The sequence below is a fragment of the Psammomys obesus genome, unplaced genomic scaffold (genome assembly GCF_907164565.1).
Source record: "Psammomys obesus unplaced genomic scaffold, mPsaObe1.curated_primary_1811, whole genome shotgun sequence".
Taxonomy (NCBI): Eukaryota; Metazoa; Chordata; class Mammalia; order Rodentia; family Muridae; genus Psammomys; species Psammomys obesus.
In genome coordinates, this window is record NW_026594083.1 from 7,030,311 (window position 1) to 7,050,733 (window position 20,423).

Consider the following 20,423-nt stretch of genomic DNA (forward strand, 5'->3'; position numbering starts at 1 on the left):
CTGGGGTGCTGATCATTTGAGATCAGCGGTTGGGAGACAAGAGTCCTAACTCAAAATATTTCCCTTCACCCCTTCTCATTTTAAAACTAAACTTCCTTGTGATACTAAGTAGGAAAAAACTTGGGAATAGTTGATATTATCCTTTAGAAATGCTAAAATCATTATAGCTTAAAAGTCAGAATATTAGGAATTTCTGCTGTTTGTTTCACATCACTGAGCAGTTAACTTCATTCTTGCTATCTTAACAAATGACAACAGAGCTGGGCATGTTTACAAACACCTTTAATCTCAGTGCTTAGGAAGCAGAGGCAGGTGATCTGTAAATTTAAAGCCAGCCTGTTCTACATAGTGAGTCCCAAGACAGCTAGAGCTATGTAGAGGCACTTTATCTCATAAAACCAAAACAAACTAAATGAAACAAAGAAACATTGACAACAGGAATGTTTGGATGAGCCAAAGTCTTTTAATCAGTTACTAGGAGGTTGTGATCACTCTTGGTTAATTTCAATAATTTCAGAGTAAAAACATAAAGATTAGTGATGGGGAAAGTATTACTGGTCTTAATTTATAAGTTTACCTTAACAACACCCAAACTCAGATGAATTTTCCTTTTTTTTTTTTAGTTCTCGTATGCTTATAAGACCGATGGGATTACAGTGGTATAAACATGAAGGACTACTGAAGAATCTGAAGTACTGTACTTTTTACTTTAAAACTCATGTAAAGACTAATGCTTTTTGAAAAAAAAGTACAATTTTCTTTTTTTTGGTTTTTAATTTTTTTGAGAAAGGATATCATCTTGCCCAGGCTGGCTTCAAATTTGCCATGTAGCTGAGGTGAGCCCTGCTGTCTTGATTTCTGCCTCAACCTTTGAAGTTATGGAATTACAGGCACTCCCACTGTACCAAGTTTACAAGGTAGATTAAGACCGGCTACAAGAACATTTCTGCTTTCTTTAATGGTAAAAGGCATGTAACTCAGATGTTCTATAAAATTATTAGGGGCCAAAATCCTGGTGACAAAGGTCCCATTTACATACTGATTTTGATAGCTGAAAGTTACTGTATTTATATTTTCAATTAGCTACTGCCAGTAAAATTTTTTTACATGTATATTTTGATATGTGGCTTTGGGGGAACATATGTTCAATAAAGTTTTTTAAGAAAAGTTTTAAATTATTTCTTTTCCTAAGAATCTTTTCTGCCTTCTCCTTTTACTATGTACAGAACAAAACCACACATTGTCATGCCTCAAACTACTTTTTATTTGCAACTACATGATTTCACGCAATTCTTCTAAATAATGACATAAAATAGATTTCCTTGTGTATAAATAACTTATATACTCTCCATAAAGTAGATGCTCAAAGGTGCTAGAACACATTGCCCACTCCTACAGTGTTTTTGTATCCAACAGAGTCAATGCACAATATATAAATACTCAAGTCCAATATTAAAAACTCAGGCACTTGACTAACTTTAATAAAGTTTCTCAAACTATTTTAATATATCTAAAGTGCATATATATATACTTTTTTAAGAAAGAGTATTCTCAATAGCTTTTCTATAAAAATAAGTTTGATGGTCTGGTCCATCTAACTTCACTACAAGTATGAACTTTTAGTATATAGTAAGGTATAGTCTTCCTTTCTATCAACATGACAGCACAAATCAAAATGAGCTAGTGTGGTGCTAACATATGAGGATTAATCCAGTGGTTTCGGTCACAATGCATTCCAGGAGAAGGTACCCATGTCACTGGAATTGGGCGGTATGGTTTATTCTTCCTTCCTGGATTTGGATAACCAAATGGAACAGGGGGAGGGTAGTGAGTCTGGTGGCCATTCCCTCGATACATTCCTGGCTTTTTTCTGGGCAATGGGTGCCACACTGGAAGAGGTGGGAATATCAGTTCTGAAATCTGTAGGAGAGAGAAAGCATTAAATATATTCGAAGGAAAAAGAATCTACTTTTTCCGTAAAAACTAAGTAGTTTTAGGCCGCTCACTAAACACAAACCTACCATTCACCTTAAGACTAGGCCTCATCCCTACGGTTACAATTAAATATGTTAAGAAACAAAAACCCACACCTCATTAACAGCTCATGTGTACTTTCTGAATGGAGAAAAAAAAAAACTAAATAAATGAAAAAAGATCTTCCAAGTATCAAAGATGCAAACATAGAATGAATGGTAAGCCCTAAGAATACAACAGGTTTTAGGGCTTTAGGCAAGTTTCTATAGCTGGTTAAGTAAGGAGTCACTAAGGGAGCTTTGAAGCACAAATTTTCATGCCCCAAGCCAAAGCCTACTAAAAAAATAATTGTCTTAAGAACAAAGGCCAAATATTTTGATGAAACTTTGCAGATCATTATGCTTTAGCCTGTTTAGTACTTGGGCACAAAAATCTTAAAAGTAAGTCAGGTAGGCAATATCAAGTTCACATTATTTAAACTCTCATCAGCAGTTTTCAAATTCTTTCCTTAGGTTTTCTGGTTCTAATCTGTCCTTCCAAGTATGGGATGTTTTATTTAATATTTAAGATTCTGTAGAACATTTAATTCAGATGGTACAATGACATGAACCAATTTTGTGTATATTTTGAAAAGGAAAATCTACATTTGTACCTGTGAACACATCTATATACACCTGAAGTTTTTACATTTGGCTTTCAAGATGTATTTTTATTTTTCTTAATAATACCGAGGAGTAGAATGCTGACTAGTAGAGGGAGAGGTGTCAATTTTTCCAAGTGGTGTCATCACTTTATACTCCTTATGAAATCTGGCTGCTTCTGTTCTTCACCAACAGCTGATGCTGCTAGACTGTTTAACTCAGAAAAAGTCATGTTTCATTTTGTTTTAATTTCATTTGTGTTTCATTGAGGACAAATGAGATCCAACATTTGCATGTGCTTACTGGCCATTTATACAATTTTTGCACATTCTTAATTTTGTCTATTTCTTAATTAGGTTTATTTGTGCCTTACTACTATAATTATTGCTATTATTATTATTGCAATACTGAGAATAGAACCTAGGACCTTGTGCATACTAGATAAATAACTGTACCACTGAGCTATATTCCCCCAGTTCTCTTTTCTTGTTTTTATTTTGAGACAGGGTCTCACTTGCCCAAGCTGGCTGTACCCTTGTTATCCTTCTGCTGTTCCAGGCTTACTAATTTTTTGGAGTGGTTTTTTAAAAAAGTATAACACCTACGTATAATGAGAATATACTTTCTATGATTTGGTCGTTCATTTTCTTATGTTTTCTTTTGGTGATTAAAAATGTTTAGTGATAAAAATCAACTTTTCTTTTGTGACCCCTGGGAGACATTTACGAGACAATTCTCCAGATTTCTTCATATATATAAAACATTAACCATTTAGTTTTCTTACATGGGTGCATGGCTACCTGGCAGCACTTAGATCCATTTTGGCCTTTTCCCTCGTTTTAGAACCCATTCAAGACTTTCCACCTTAATTGCTCTGGTATTCTGCTGTAAGAGTGGCGAGTGGGCTAAATGTATAAAAGAGACTTTATTCTAGAGTTTCTATTTTTTTTTTCCAATGACACATTGTATATCCTTAAACCATTAGTAATCCTGATACACAGAACAGTTTTATATTCATGGCAGCCCTGAAATTTTATTTTCTTAAAAATTTAGAACCAATGTATTACTTAATAGAAATGGACTTTTGGAATTTTGATTGAGTTAAGTCCAAAGATCAACTTGGGAAAGATTGAGAACTGACTGTAAAAGCAATTTCTAGAAACACTACAGTACAAAGACCCTACACCCAAAGGAAATATGAATGTGGTCTTTATCAGATAATCCTCCTTTAGATTCCTTGTTTTTTGTTTCGATTTTTTGCTTTTTGCTCCCCCCCCCTCCCGAGACAGGGTTTCTATTTGTAGTTTTGGCTGTCCTGGATTTGCTTTGTAGACGAGGCTGGCTTCAAACTCACAGATCTGCCTGCCTCTTGTCTCCTGTGTATGCCACCATGCCACAATTAGAAAATAAAGTCAAAATCACAGATGATATATTCTCATCATACCTGTGTGTTAAGGACTTATTTCCAGAATATACTTTAAAAACTAATTACCAAAAAACAATTATATCAACTCTCTACACAGGGCTTAGACAGAAGTTTTTCTGTTTTTTTTTTTTTTTTTTGCTATGAAATCTTTTGTTGAGGAATAGAAAATGCCAGAGAGAAATATTTATCAAAAAAGTGTGTAAGATACCTTAATTTCCACACCTTTCTAATATTCTTGTGTGATGGGGAAAAATAAATGCCAATTGGTTCAAAAAAAAATGTAAATTGATTTTAAACTTAAAGGTCAATTTACTTACAAAGAATTAAGAGCAGTCAGTGGGACTTACATTCTTGCTTGACTGAGTAAAAACAAAATCAAGTTAAAAATCATCACATTTAGATGATTTCCAGGAAATTCAATAAAGGCAATTTGCAATATATAAGGCAACATACACAGAGAAAAAATGCCCTAGATATTTATGGCATAGAATTGAAAAATGATATAAAGGCAACCACTCTTAGAAACAACAAAACAAAAAGCAAAGCCTGGTGATAACACTGAATGGAAAGAGACAGGAGAGGGAGCTGGAGAGAAAGGAAGAATTCCCAATTCTGTTTTATACTCTTAAATATTTACTGTCTTGATTTGCAATTTTGTATAGTTTTAATAAATGTTTATTTTTTAAAGTTTTGCTGAATGTGGTTGCACATGCCTTTAATCCTCGTATCTAGGAGTCAGAGGAGGTGGGATCTCTGCGAGTCTAGACCAGTCCAGTCTATGCAGTTGGTTCTAGTCCAATTAGGCTACATAGTGACACCTTCCCTCAAAAGAGAAAAGTTTTATAAAAACTTTATAAAAATACATATCTAATATACAATAATCTTTATAACTATCCTTCCTGTCAATCCAAGGAAGCACAATTACATAATCAAGAGAGGAAGAAATTAATTTCAATGGGGAAATGTTCATTATATCATTATATAAATTTGAAAGCTTAGTTTGTCATACTCAAAAGCACCTTTTAAAATTTTTTTTTAAAAATTATTTATTACAGTTTACTCACCTTGTATCCCAGCTATGGCCTCGTCTCTTTCTAATCCCTCCCGTTTCTCCTCCTATACCCTCCCCCTAGTCCACTCATAGGGGAGGTCCTCCTCCCCTTCTATCTGACCCTAGCCTATCAGAACTGGCTGCACCCCCCAGGGGGAGTCAGAAAGACATGATGGGGACAGGAGCTCCAAAAGGAGACCAACAGAGCCCCCATCATCCCCCTAAAAAAGGGCCCTGCAGAGACTGATACTCCAACCAAGGACCATGCATGGGGAGAACATAAAACCCTTGCTCAGATGTAGCCAGACTCACTCTCCAAGTGGGTTCCCTAATAAGGGGAGCAGGGGCTGTCTCTGGCATAAACTCAAAAGCATCTTAATCATTATGTACAAGTTTTTGTATCATTCTAGCACTGATTTCATTATAAACTTGCACATTAAGTTACATCTAATTCAGACTAATAAATGAAGGTATACTTTAAATTATACTAAAATATGAGACCATAAAATTTGTTTTATTAAACAATATTGCTAATCAAATTTCTAGAAAGTTAATGTTTTTTAATACATAGATATAATAACATAAATGAATCTGTAATGCAAACACATTTGCTGTAAGATGTTTCCACAGTCAGAGCAACACGAGAGACCTTCTTTTCGTTTTTACCTAAAAACACTAGTCAAAATACAATTCAGTAAAATTTCTCTTTAATGATAAAAAAAAAAAAAAAAAAGGAAGAATAGTAAGAAAATTAACCTAAAGAAATAAATGAAGTATCAAAAGACTAAAAAAGTTACTGGTGCCTTTTTTTAAAGGAATTTTTAAACAATCAGGAATACTTATTATGAACTTTTTTTTTTTTTTTTTTGAGGACAGCATATTTCTTAAAAATATATATACTTTTCCTAGTCACTGAGGAATGGAGTCTACTTTTGGTAAAGTGAATAGAATGCCAATCTGAACCTCGGAGAAGCAGCTTTCTATCAGTATGTGTGTAAGAGTGAAGACTTGAGATTCAGAATTTTCTAAAGACTCCCTGGACAGCCTAACTGTGGCCAGCTAAATCTGACCAGGCACACTAACGTCTTGTCATTTGCTGCTGCCCAGTAACAGAGTGTATTGTGTGGTTACCTGGTACACAGGGCTTGGTGTTGCAGTCACTGAATTTGGCTTCACTTCTACTTCCTTGCCAGTTTCTTCATCTGAAGAAGAGGATCCTGAATGATAATCAGAGGTCACTTTATCAAGAGCTCTGCTAACTTTCTTGGAGATCTCATCCTTGTTCTCATCCTCATTTTCAAAGCTAGCAACGATGAATGCATTGTTTTTCTCTCCATACCTAGGTATACATTAAAATAAACAAACAAAAAAACATACATATCATTAAAAAAAAGCAAGAAAGGTTTATAAAACAATTAAACATGTCTAGTCATGCCACTCTTCCAAGGCAATGAAGGAACCAACTCAGAGCTGGACTGCACATTTAATATCAAAAGCACAAGTAGGCTATAATTGTCTTACTTCTACTCTATTGAAGTGTAAGTAAAAGTGCATACTTCCTTCTCCACTAACATCAAACAAAAAATGGTTTGAAACATCACAATCCACATTTTATTATGTTTTGTGTACATCAATGATATTTTCTTTACAGTAAAAAGTTTATAATGTATTTAAAAATGGCCACTGTCCAAAATCAACTAGAATATCCCATACTTATTTTGACAGGGCCTGTGTTTTTTTTTTTTTGCATTTTCAGACAAATGATTTCTGACAATTACTGAGATTAAAGGGAAAAATGATGAGGATGATAAAGGACTTCTGCTTGAATTATATTATGTTGGGATTTCTAGGAAAACATCACCTTAAGAATTCTTCTTAAAACAGATGTGTACATTCAAAAACAAAAACCACCACCAATACTTCAGTCTGTACCTACACTACATAAAAATCAACTGAAGATGGATGGTAGGCCTAAATATCAAACCTGTAACATAAAATGTTTCTTGAGCACCTGAATTAGATAGATTTAATTTATAAAACATAGACAAATAGCAAACTGACAATCTGGACTTTAGAAAGTAAAATATTTTACTCTTCAAAAGATATTATTATAATAAAAGAGAAGTTACCAACTGTGAGGAAATGTTTACAAAGCAGAAATATAATATCTTAATGTAGTTTTAGAAAAGCAACATTTTTTTTCTTCACAAATTTTCTTTTTTCAATTAAAATAAAATTTTCTTCATTCAACATATTTTGATTATGGTTTCCCCTCCCCCAGTTCCTGCCAGATCCTTCCCTTTTCCTCACCTACCCAAAAGCACACCCTTAGAAAGCAACTCTCATGGGCAGCTTGTACTACATGTGGGTGCTCTAGTAAGGGGAACAGGGGTTGTCTCTGACATGGACTCTTTTGCCTGCTTTTTTTTATCACTTCTCCCTGCTGGGGCTGCCTCACCAGCCCACAGAAGAAGAGGGCATGCTCAGTTCTGATGGGACTTGATGTGCTGGGTCGGTTGGTGGTGGTGGGGCTCCCCTTTTCTGAGGAATAGGGGAGAGATTTATGGGAAATGGGAGGGAGATGGGACCAGGAAGAGATGAGGGAGGGGGCTTTGATTGGGATGTAAACTGAATGAAGAAATGAAGAAAGAAAGAGAGAAGGAAGGAAGGGAAAAGGAAGAAAAAGAAAGAAAGGAAGGAAGGAAAGAAGGAAGGAAGGAAGGAAGGAAGGAAGGAAGGAAGGAAGGAAGGAAGGAGAGAGAGGGAGGGAGGGAGGGAGGGAGGGAGGGAGGGAGGGAGGGAGGGAGGGAGGAAGATAACTCTCAATACCCATGAATAAGAAGACAATGTATCTGGTGAGATAGCATAGCACATAAAGGTACTTGCCACCAAGTCTCATGACTTGAGTTCAATCCCTGGGACACATATGACAGAAGGGGAGAACTGACTCTCCAACATAGATCTAAGCCCCCAACACACATGAATGAAGGAGAGAATTGACTTTTCAAACTAGTCCTAAGCCCCACAAAACATACTGTGACATACACATGCATTTTAAAGTTATAATTTAAAAGGCATTCCAATTAAAATAAGCAAAAGACTAACATATTAACATACACACACACACAACAGATAACTACTTTAAATGATGCCTTCTATCATTGATCACTAGGAAAACAAAATAAAACCATGAAGCTTATTAGAATGGCTAAAATTTTAAGGTAGAATTCGCAATAGGAATTTGAATATAATGCTAGTAAAAAGTCAAGCAGAGTGTGGCACATCTTTAATCCCAGCACTTGGGAGTCAGAGGCAGGCAGTTTGAGGCCAGCCTGTTCTACAGTGTGAGTCCAGGACAATCAGGGCTATTACATAAAGAAACCCTGTCTGAAAAAAAAATACCCATAATAAATAAATAAATAAAGTAAGAAAATTAAGAGGCCAGTGGTCCTCAACCTCATAGACTGAAATAGAAAAAGCATGACTCTTGAAGCTAGTATGACCAAATGCAAACCAGCTAGTCTCCTTTGGTCTTAGTGTCCCATCCAGTGGATGGGGAATCCAGAGGCACTCTCAACTTCAGAGCCATCTTTCTAGCAATTGTTATCTCTAAATGCTTAGCAGTTTGGCTGAGTTACTCATAACATAGAATACATGCAGTGTATCTTCATTTTTGCCCATTAATGGAGTTAAAATTCAGGGAAAATAAAAAGGCAAGAAACTTACTGAAAAACAAATTACTGTCTTTGTAGAAACAGAGATCTAAAACAAAGGTAGGCACATAATAATTAAATGGATCTGTTGAACTAACTCAGATCTTTTTGGTAACCAAATAATTTGTGCATCTCTGCCTTCGTAGTGCTTTGGAATGAGGGCTTTATGCTAAACGAAACTACTAACTATATTCCTGTAATATTAAGAATATACAGTTAACTCCTTATAAGAATTAAAAAAGGGCAACTTTTAAACTTTCCATTCTCAATGATGTATTGCTAAAAGCTAATTTAGTTACTATGAAGCAAATCAATATTTGCCTATTGCTCCTTTAACAGAAAGAGGTAGACATTACAAAAAAGTTTTAAAGTAATATTGAACAGATTAAGTTGTCAGCTATTCTTAGACTTTCTCATCACAGGAAAAAAAATGTTACTTATTCTGTATTTTCAAATATTTCACCAACTGATAAACTACTAAGCTTTATGTTATCTGTATGACACGAAATAATGTTCTATCTAAATACATCTCATTTTTATAATAGCACCTTGGTCTCAAGTGTACCAATGTGTTAATTTTTAATTTTAGTTATGTTTATGTTTGTGGGTGTGGACATACTAAGTGCTGTATGTTTGAATGCCAGAAGCATCATATCCTCTGGAGTATAAGGCTGGTTGTGAGTGGCCCTACATATGTGCTATGAACCAAACGTCTGAGTCCTCTGGAAAAGCAGTACAAGATCTGAACAATTTCTTTAGCCCCAAGTTACTTTTTTTAAGATGGAATGATTTTTTCAATTTTCTTTTATATCAGCATTGTTCTAATTTCTAGAATATTTATATTTCCAGTTTGGTTTCAAACATACATTTCCTTATCTCAGTGTTCTTTATTACCTTACAGAGATCATGTTGTTATGTTATTCTTTGATCAGAGGGTATACACTACAGTATTAAGCTAATTTGTATAAAAAAAAAAAAAAGCAACAACACACCAGGCATAGTGGTACATGGCTGTAATATAGCACAAGGAAGGTAGAGGCATGTTTGAGACCATCCTGATCTACATAGTATAGATATGAATGTGTGGCTCTATTTCAGAAAGAAAAAGAGAAAGAAACAAACAAAAGAACAAAAATAGCTTTACACAGTAGCCAGTTTGGGGAAAAGTCATAACCATATATAAACCTATTAGTAGTTACTGAGTGTGAAGATTTTCATAAACTAATATGATGAAACCACAGTAGGTTTTCATTATCTGGCATTATTAAGAATGAACTGTTACCTAAAGAAGCTAACCAAGAAGGAGGACCCTGGGTAAGATGATCAATCCTCACTATGAAAGACAAGACATGCATTGGAAGAGGGAGAAAACAGGAAACAGGACACAAGTCTCCCACAGAGGGCCTCTGAAAGACTTTATCCAGCAGTGTATCAAAGCAGATGCTGAAGCTCATAACCAAAGTTTGGACAGAGTGCAGGGAATCTTATGAAAGAAAGGGGAGATAGAAAGACCTGGAGGGGACAGGAGCTCCACAAGGAGAGCAACAGAACCAAAAAATCTGGGCACAGGGGTCCTTTCTGAGACTGATACTCCAACCAAGGGTCATTCATGGATATAACCTAGAACCCCTGCTCAGATGTAGCCCAAGGCAGCTCAGTGTCCAAGTGGGTTCCGCAGTAAGGGGAACAGGGACTGTCTCTGACATGAATTCAGTGGCTGGCTCTTTGATCACCTCCCCCTGTGGGGGGAACAACCTTGCCAGGCCACAGAGGAGGACAATGCAGCCAGTCCTGATGAGACCTGATAGGCTAGGGTCAGATGGAAGGGAAGGAGGTCCTCCCCTATCAGTGGACTTGGAGAGGGGCATGGGAGGAAATGAGGGAGAAAGAGTGGGATTGGGATGGAATGTGGGCGGGGGCTATAGCTGGGATACAAAGTGAATAAACTGTAATTAATATAAAAAATTAATTAAAAAAAGAATGAACTGTCTAGTTAAGTACAACCAAAACTTTCATGTTTAAATACCAAACTTTAAGTACTTTCAAAAAGCATGTCGAAGCTATGTGTACTGTATCATGCCATGTTGTAGAGAGGAAGAAGTTGGTAATGGCTATTTGCCTCACAGTTCACATAACTTAGTGTTTAAAGAAGTTGTTTATAGTACAATCAGGTAAGCAGTAGAGAGGATCTGCCCGTTCCAATGAGCACTATAAGATTTGTATCTTAGAGAAAAATAGATCTCTGGAGATTTGAGGCCAGCCTGCTCTACATAGTGAGTTTCAGGGCAGCCAGGACAACAGAGAGAACTTGCTTTTCCAAAAAAAAAAAAAAAGGAAAAGAAAAGAAAAAGGAAGAGTAGGAGGAGGTGGTAGAAGAAGAAAGAGAAGAGGTAGATGAAATAATAAGGTAGGAAAGATGGCATAGATCACTTGCTGATCTTCCAGAGAACCTGGGTTCAATTTCCAGCATCCATATGCTTGCAATTATTTGTATTCCTGCTGCAAGGTTCCATTGCCCTATTCTGGACTTTTCAGGCACCAGGCATTCACAGTGCACAGAAATTCAGGCAACAAACAGATACACAATGTATCTTCTGTGAGAAGTATTAAGAATGTATAGTTTGTCATAGAAAGAAACTGAAAGAAATAACAAAGCAATTAAGAGAGTTCAAATAATGGGGTTTATGCCCCATTATGGATCCTACATATCTCACAGACCCTAAAATTTGTAACATCTGATATTAGGAATAAATTTTGTAAGTGTATTGCCAATAAATCTTTTTAGTGAATCTATGTCATTACTGACTCAAAATAAAAGTATTTAAAAAGGTTGGGAGGACTGGATTCAACACAGCAACATTATGATAGTCACTTTTTTAATTCTTGTAAACTGAGGTCTTCAGCAGGATTTCAATGGGTAACGTCCCCTAACTCTAATACGCAAGTATCCTTGAGGTTTTTTTTTAATGACTATTTATCTTTATTTATTTCATGTTTTGCCTGCACAAATGTCTGTGTGAGGGCGTTGTAGCTCTGACACTACGGGTACAGACACTTGTGAGCTACCATGTGGGTGCTGAACCCAGTTTTCTGAAGAGCAGCCAGAGTTCTTAACGAACTGAGCCACCTCTCCAGCTGAACACTGACCTCTCAACTAATCACACAATCTAAAAATGTTGACTATCTCTGATATCTCTGACCAAAATTCAACACAGCTTAGTCTTCCTTTTCCCTCAAGCAAAACAAGAATGTTAAAGAAATTCCACTTCCATAAACCTGTATCTCCCCTGAAAATTTCCCACAGCAATAATACTTTTACATCAAGTGCTGGCAAGTCAAGTTTATCAGGAGTTTTCCTGGTAAAATTTAGAAGAACATGCATTTTTTTTTAGCATTAGTTTATCTTCATTTTCATCTTCCTTAAATATGAAGTTAAAGGCTGTGATCATCTCTACAGTACACAGCTAGATTCATATCTTCACTGTAATGAATAGAGGCCAAGATAATTGTACTCTCAAAGAAAGAGAAAGAGAGAGAGAGAGAGAGAGAGAGAGAGAGAGAGAGAAGCTCCCCAGGGGCACTACCTCAGAAAAACTGTGGGAGTTCATGCTACTAGCTCATGCTGTTTCTTCTTCCCCAACTTGCCACCTAGTGACAACCCTCAACCGTCACTAGCAGATCAAGTGACACCCACACTGTCATCTTTTCCTGTTATCTTCAACTCTATTTGTAGATATTTGTAATTTGTCACAAATAATACTATGTTTTAATTTGATAACTACTTCTTCTCCATTGTTCTCCTGTGAACTATTTAAAGAATGCTGCTTTAATTTTTTGAAAACCCACAAGTGCCTAGGTTATGTTTTTATTAGAACTTTAAATAGATTTCATATCTAACACCCCTTTATAGTTGTTTGAGATAAGAGAAGCAATTTCTATTATGAGAATAGAAGCTTTAAAATGCTACGAAGCTATCTAAAATAAGAAATAAGAGGCACTAAAGGTCACTATCCTCCTTTATTTGGAATCAGCGCTCCTAATTTGAATAAAGGGATGTATCACATGAATGAAAGACCGTGAGAGAGGATTAGGTATGTAAGTTCTACATTCAGCTTCTTGGTGTACAATAAAACTTTCCTTGGCAAAGTTCTAGGAAAACCTGTTTCTGAGTTCTTCATGGTATAAAATATTCAATAGCTCTTCATCATCACTTTAAGAGGGCAATTTTAGAAATCTTTTCTGAGAACGCCAAACTGCCAGATCTTGGATGTAAAGCGATACAGGTCAGACACACAGGAGAAAATTTGGTAAAATCAGTTCAGCTGTTAAACTTGAAGACTCACCGGCAGCACACCTCACATGGGTCCACCCAGAGTGTAAGTTCCTTTGGCAAGCCCAGGTCACTGTACAAGATGCAGCTATTCTCACAGGCTTTCAGGACATCAGGATCAACTCTCTGAAACTTATTAACACGAATGCATCTATAACAAAACAGAATTAGATTAATAGTTATAACTGAACCTCAACTGTAAATCTTTCATATCAATTATGTGAAAGTGTGTAATAAAAATACCCTGATGAAGATCCTGAAGTTCAGGTGTGAACTTCAGACAAGAAAGGCAACACGAAGAATGCCCAGCCTGGTGAAAACAGAAGAAAGATGCCTGTGGGAAGTCACCAGTCCCTTTATTTATCAGAGACTACAGAATTGCACATGTACATCAAATAAGCACAGATGTGAAATAGCTACTTAAAGCTCTTGACAATTGCTGGGCGTTGGGGAACAAGAGTCTCATGTATCACAGGCACACCTCAAACTTGCTATTGAGCTAAGGATGTTACTCTTGCTTCTACCTCTCAAATGCTTGGATTACAGGTATAAACCCTCACACTTGGTTTATTGCTGGGGATCAAATCCTAAGCTTCATGTATATTGGGCAAGTACTCTAGCAACTGAACTATATCGTCAGCCTGACATTATAAAGTTTTGAAGACTGAGTTGATAAAATCTGTAACTACTAAGACTCCAACAAGTGCCTCAAATATTATTGCATTTGTTTTGTGACAAGTTTTATTGTCACTAACATGTTTTTACATCCTGGGTAATAAGGTTAAATCTTAAGGGAGACAGCTTTTACTTCATTTATAATTACTTCAAAAATAAAGAATGATTCATGGACCATGCACATCATATACTTATGATTAACATGTAATCCTGAATCATTACTGCCTCTATTTACTTCTGTTATACGGAACTTTTTTATCTAAGTTGCCAAAATAAGTTAGAAAAAAATTAATTAATAAAGCCCATTACATTTTAACCTAAGAAATTCCATGTTCAACCACTGGAATGTAGAAAATATAGCTAGCAGCTGCAGGCAGCACCATACTCACTGCCTAACCTGTTGTCCCCTTCTACTGTCCTCAAAAATAAAAATCTACTTTCCCCCAGTGAATAAACAATAGCATGAATAAACTTGTACTTCAAAACATGCATTCTGAGTAAGTAGAAAAATGTAGCAACAATGAAAAAGATGAAATATATTTACTGTTTTCAACCAATACTCAACTAAGATAACCTGGCATTATGCTATTCCTAGAATTTATCTACTAGGTGAGCTTAGGTAAGCTGTTTCATTTCTCTACATACCTGAAGATACAAAATATGGAAATAGAAATCAACTGACAATGAGACTATCCATTATAATGTGCTACTTAGAAAATGGTGGAGAGAGCTGAGTGGTACAGCAACTGCCTTGAGTTCAATCTCAAGCACCCAATAGTAAGTGATAAATCTGTAACCCAACAAGACTTCTCAACCAGTGTTTTAATTACTAGTACAGTACTAATGTGATATTTAGTTTTAAAGTTAAATTGTTTCATTAGTTGATTTTAATCTTCATTGTAAAAAGTTCTCCTAAGACAACAATATTCCTAAAACATAGTAATTCTTTTTGACCATGTACTATGCAATACCCAGTTTCCAATTAACTTTTTTTTTTATTTCATGAGCTAGATATTATTTTCACTTTGTAAGGGAAAAAAAGGAGGCAGTTGAGGAATTGTCCAATATCACACACCCTTGACTCTAGATGTCAGATCCAGGCCACCAACCCCAAAGTTCATGTGTAGTTTGAAAATAATGTGATCACCTAATGTGTATGAACAACTTTAGATCTACAGCATACAAAACCCCCTCTTAACAAAAGCTCATCCAAAGTCCCTCTCGATTTTTAATGGCACTATTAAAACTAGCAAATTCAGAGTAAAAAATTACTTTTCTGAACATAAAATTTATTGTATATAAAAACTGTATATGTAAGATGTTCTTCATTTTTTTGACTTACCCTACAGATTCTAATGTTATATAGGATAATTCAAGTCCAATGCATCACACCATCAGAAGCAGTTAAGACTGTGGAGCTCATGTTTTATATACTATATTCACCGTAAGAGTGATGGTGATGCTTAAGCCTTAATATTAGATATAACTTATTTGTTATAGCAAATTTAGATATATCACATTTTTATGCTTTTTTTTTAACCCTACATACTGGAACTACTTTTCTATTAACTGTTCTTCAAATGCAAGATTATAAAATCTGCATGAAAACAGTATATTATTTACTAAATGCTGATGGTTAATTTTTTTCCCATTATAACATGTAAGAGACTTCTGTATTCATCCGTATTTGCTTGCATTTCTGATTATGTTTCCAGGTAAGATTCTGAAACTTAATGTTCAAAATATGACTATTTTTACAGATCTTATATTGCCAAAGTGTCTTCTACAAATATCACATTTGTATAAAAGGTAGAAAACATTTAAAACTTAACATTCTTATTTTTTTTCAATCTACCATGAAGTCTAATAGCTTTTTACTTAAAAAATGACTCACTGATACTTCTGATCACATGCCAATTTAGTCTTATTTGACTTTTTCTCAAGATTTTAGAATTAATGGAAATGAAATGGTACACTCTGATTTTGCTGTATTAATTTGACAGTGCTTCTATTTTTCAGTAGCTTGGCACTTCCAAAAGCAGCCATCCAACATAAAAAGCCTAAATAACTCTAATTCACAAAAACTATTCACTATCAGAAAATAAGTATACGTACAGGGAAAAACAAAAGACAAAACAAAAACCAGACAATCAAATAAGAAGCTAAAAAATTACTTGAACCTAACTCAACAGCTACATACCTACTTTTATTCATAATTTTGACCAACTTACTAGAAAACTTTATGTAAAAATTATGAAAAAAAAATGCAGAAACTACCTTGGTTTATCCCTTGTCATCAAAATATTAAACCTCAATTGGCTTTAAGCAAATGAGAAACAACAAAATTGTATTTCCACTTTGGTCTTAGATTCCTCAAAGAGTTCTATACTTTTAAGTACTAAACAAAAAGACTTTTACAACAAAGCACAGAAGAAGTATTGGTTTGTAGAACCAAGACCAAAGATAAAAACATGCTCAAATAAAATAGATTACTGTAGTTGTCAGTTAACTAGCGGTTCACTTTAAATTTAGAGACATGTCCATAATCCCCCTTATGGTATGACAGCTAGTTTAGGAAATGACCTCTTTGGCTTCTCAGTAGATGCATCTGTAAAAAGTGAACATGTCAGGGCATTTTATTTTATTTTTTACAGCTTAAAGTCTAGCCTGCTTTGTTCTTCTTTAACTTACAAATCAAAATACAAGTCAGTTGCACATAAAGTCTTCTCAGTGTAGAGACTATGGTGTGTACAAGCTCATGAAGACCTGGAATCATTCAAGACTTGATTTAAAATCCCCAAGCCAGTATTTACCACTTGAGGCACATAGTCCAGTTACCTTCACCAGACTTACACCATGAAGAAGATTTCATAAATGCCATCATCATTCTGAAGACTAAGAACATGTCAGGTTGTTTACCTTTTTCTGTTTCTTTGTTGAGACAGTCTTTCTACATAGCCCTTGCTGTCGTGAACTCACTATATAAACCAGGCTAGCTTCAAAATTCACAGAAACCCACCAGCCTCTGCCTCCAAAGTGCTGGAATTAAAGGCTATTACCACGATGCCTGGCCCAGCCTGATTATCTTACTTTACCATTTTATCTTCTTTTTGGGTTTTAGAGGCAGGGTTTCTCTAAATCACCCTGGCTGTCCTAGAACTCTCTCTTAAGACCAGGTTGGCCTCAAACTCAGCAATTTGCCTGCCTCAGCCTCCTGAGTGCTGGGACTAAGGGTGTGAGCCACCAATGCCCTCTTTTTAAAAAGAAGAAAAAGAAAAGCATGGAGTGTGTACTTTACTTTTAGATACAAGGAGACTACTTTCCTTTAACTCTTAATTACCATGCTCATTTCAGAAAAATTAGGATCCTCTAGATTTGTGAAAAACACTAAGTGTCCTCAATAACAGCAAAATGTACAGGAGCCAGCCTATTCACAAGAGCTAACTGGTGCATTCATAGCTCCAGCCTCCCAAGGCTAAACAGCAGGACTCCATCAACAAGAACTTGGACAAAAACGAACAAAAAGATACCATGACACCCCAGAGCTTTGTATTTTGCAGGTAAAACCACCGTAGGCACATTCTAAACATCCTTCACCCCTCTGGCCTTGTAGCCATTATACAAACCAATGGCCACTTCATCCAGTTCACCGTCCAGTCTGATTCTCACCTGTAGGCCTGTCCTTTTGATGGTTTTTCTGGATACCAGTGGTTTTTATATTTCTCTTGAAGTATTTGAGTCAATTTCTCAGCAAACCTCTCAACGGCTTCTTTTTTCAACTTATCATGTTTTCGCACCAGCCTTGTGAAAAAGAAGACAACAGCAGCAATTTCGTTCTTCATTTTTCCCTGTAAAGACAAAAGTTCTCTTAAAAACAAAACAACAGCAACAACAGACACTACATACTCACACACACGTTGACAACTGGAGAATAAAGTGCTACAACATGTGCCCACTTCCAGCTGTCCTTCTCCCTTCAGTTTTGTCTGGCATTTCATTGCTAGTAATTATTCCTAAGGTTTTCTAGTCCTCAGAGACCTATTAGGAAATACTCCTGGGATTCTTTCTACTTAGTTTTAAGTAGTACTTCAGTGGAGAGCATACTGTGCTTCCGACGACAAAAATAAAATAGATACCACTCAAAAAGAATCACTGTAATAACTACTACACAGGTTTTACTAAATCAGTCAAATTCTAGCTAAATTTAAAACTCTGTGAAAGGATTTGAAATGAAAACAGAACTTTAAAATCTGGCACTCACGGCTGGAAAGATGGCTCCACATGCTACTCTTGCAGAGGATTTAGGTTTAATACCCATAACCCACAATACCCTGATGACCAGCTGTAACTCTAGTTCTAAAGGGCCCTCTTCTGCTCTTTGAGGGTACCAGGTATGAACGTGGTAGCCATACATACATGTAGCCAAAACACTCATGCACATGAAAAGTAAAAACACTTTAAAATCTAGTACTACAGCTCCATTTTGGAAAAAAATTTGTAGTTCTCCCAAAATATTTCTACTAGCTATGAACCCAAGAGATCTAAAGCATATGCCCGACAAAAAACATGTACAGATGTTTATGGCAGCATTATTCATACCAGCCACAAAGGAGAAACACTCCAAATATCCACCTAATGGTAAATGGACAAATAAAGTAAACACGTACAACAGGATTGGCAATATAAGGAATGAAGTATTAACAAATGCTGCAAGATGGGAGAACCTTAAACACAGCATGCAAAGGCAATGAGGCAATACACAATACCACATACTAAAATTTCTTTCCTATATAATGTGCAGAACAGGTTAAGTCTATACAGGTAGAAAATAGATTGGGTGGCCTAGAGGCAGGAAGGCAGGAACAGGAGGAAAACAAATCTAGTAAGTCCAAGGGTACTTTTCTAAAAGTGAGTGCTCTCCTGGCTTTACAACCTGCTATACTAAGAACAGCTAAGTTTATTTTAAATATGAGTTATATATATCAATTATACTTCAATGAAACTATTACACATTAAAAGTTTTCAGCACTGAACTCTTTTTTTTTTTCTTTTCTGTGTAGGCTTGGCTGTCCTGGACTTTGTAGACCAGGCTGGCCTTGAACTCACAGAGAGGTCTGCCTGCCTGTCTCTGCCTCCCTGAATGCTGGAATTATAGGCGTGCTCTACCACACCCAGTTGCACTGAGCAATTTGTACTTACTCTCCAGGTATAAATATATTTTCCTAAAAAGCTAAACAAAAAATAGTGAGCATTAAAACACATCCAACAGAACGTCAATTCAGGATCACTCACAGAAAATTAAGTGAAATAATCAGTTACATTTTGGAACTTCATCAAAGGACTCTTAAAATAGAAAATGCGATTTATCTTTGATTAATCTACAAAGGCTGTTCAGGGGGTTGTTTTGAATATATGTGTTTCCAGATGAGCTCATTCATTTGGCTGATGAAAGTAACTTGGAAATTCAGATGCAGCATTTATTAAGTAACGTCATCTTTATGGGAGCCAATGACAGGCCCTACTGTATTGATTATAACAGTGAACTAGCTTAACAACAGTCTATTCTTAAAAATTAAAAGAGAAAGGAAAAGAAACACCTGATTCTTTTAGCTTCTTTTAAGTTTCTCGTCGAATGTGACTCCTTTACTCTGTGTGCAAATGCCAACAAGGGACCTCACTGTGAAACAAATTCTATAGTTATCCGAGATTTGTCCTGGCAGCTGTACTCCCTCTGATCCCGGATGGGAAGATACCCAAACCTTCCTCTTAGAGATTCTTAGAACACCAAGTTCCCCTTCTACTGTTGTTACCATCCAATGGATGGAATTCCCGTAGAATGGTGTGTGGGTACACGGAACTTCTACAACCACAACTGCTGGAAATGTGAGGCATTTCCCACTTTACGAAGGTTCATTTCTAGCACCTTATGCTAGAACAACAACAAAAACCCAGTGGAACTGAATACACAATCTGGACAAGAAAAGTTGCTGATGGAACTGCATAAGCTCCACTCCAAACAAAATAAAAGACTCACACTAAAGAAATCTACTGCTTCCTAGAGCATTCTCATTCATCAATTCGGCCAATATGTGCTACACAACAGTTTGGGGATTTGCCTTTGTTTGCTCAATTTCATATCAAAAAAAGAAATAAAGGAAGGAAAGAACCACTTAGTGGTGGCTTTTGGTTTGTAACCCGAAGATGAGTCATACGGACTTATTTATTTTTCTGTTTGAAGGAATGACTAGAATAGCTGAAAAATTAACCCCCTCTTATCAGTGCTCCAGGAGTACCAAAGGCAAACAAGGGAAGTCTAGGTCTGGGGAGGGGGTGAGTGGAAGGACCACCGAAGCGGGAAAGCACCACACCCCACACCTTAGGCGTCTAGAGCCACCCACAACCGCCCCCCCCCCAGCTCCCATTTTTAAACACCGCTTGGTGACGTCACCCCGGGACGTCGTCACCGCGGCGGCGGCTCCTCAAGTTCTACTTTGTTCCACAAGCCCGGCCTTCTAGGAGTTTCGAACTTTGTCGTCCCCCCTCCCTGGCAACGCATTTCTAGAGGCGGGCGTCTGCCGCGATTTCCAGAAGCCAGCGTCTGTCCAGGTGGAGG

General features: G+C 36.4%; 2 protein-coding genes across 5 annotated transcripts in view; one reads left to right on the top strand and one right to left on the bottom strand.

Moving 5' to 3' along the window:
* Cxadr (CXADR Ig-like cell adhesion molecule) overlaps window positions 1-1,175 on the top strand; it is a 50,125-nt gene extending 48,950 nt beyond the window's left edge. The window contains exon 9 of one of the 2 annotated variants that reach the window (XR_008721368.1): window positions 624-645. Coding sequence is in view for 1 of the 2 variants with exons in the window: in XM_055617853.1 (XP_055473828.1) it covers window positions 624-665 (42 nt within the window). In the remaining variant the exon portion in view is untranslated. Of the gene's footprint in view, window positions 1-623 lie in introns of both variants that reach the window. The other variant, XM_055617853.1, reaches the window with a different exon arrangement.
* Btg3 (BTG anti-proliferation factor 3) lies at window positions 444-20,378 on the bottom strand. 3 transcript variants are annotated; one of them, XM_055617855.1, is made up of 6 exons: window positions 20,243-20,378; window positions 19,408-19,487; window positions 17,480-17,658; window positions 13,149-13,286; window positions 6,224-6,431; window positions 444-1,920 (listed from the first exon to the last, which is right to left on the bottom strand). In XM_055617855.1, the coding sequence occupies exons 3-6, from the start codon at window positions 17,650-17,652 to the stop codon at window positions 1,681-1,683; spliced, it is 759 nt and encodes a 252-aa protein (XP_055473830.1). In that variant the 5' UTR covers window positions 17,653-17,658; window positions 19,408-19,487; window positions 20,243-20,378; the 3' UTR covers window positions 444-1,680. The 3 variants fall into 3 exon arrangements, with proteins under 3 accessions (XP_055473830.1, XP_055473831.1, XP_055473829.1); XM_055617856.1 differs by lacking the exon at window positions 19,408-19,487; XM_055617854.1 differs by lacking the exons at window positions 19,408-19,487; window positions 20,243-20,378 and having other exon boundaries at window positions 17,480-18,831.
* Window positions 20,379-20,423: the final 45 nt, after the last annotated feature.

Coding starts and splice junctions, on each gene's coding strand:
- Btg3 (XM_055617854.1), bottom strand. CDS start 17,808: ATGAAATGCCAGACAAAACTGAAGGGAGAAGGACAGCTGGAAGTGGGC. Junction 13,287..17,479: donor TCAAAAGGACAGGCCTACAG/GTGAGAATCAGA, acceptor GTTTTGTTATAG/ATGCATTCGTGTTAATAAGT. Junction 1,921..6,223: donor CACCAAGCCCTGTGTACCAG/GTAACCACACAA, acceptor TCTCTCCTACAG/ATTTCAGAACTGATATTCCC.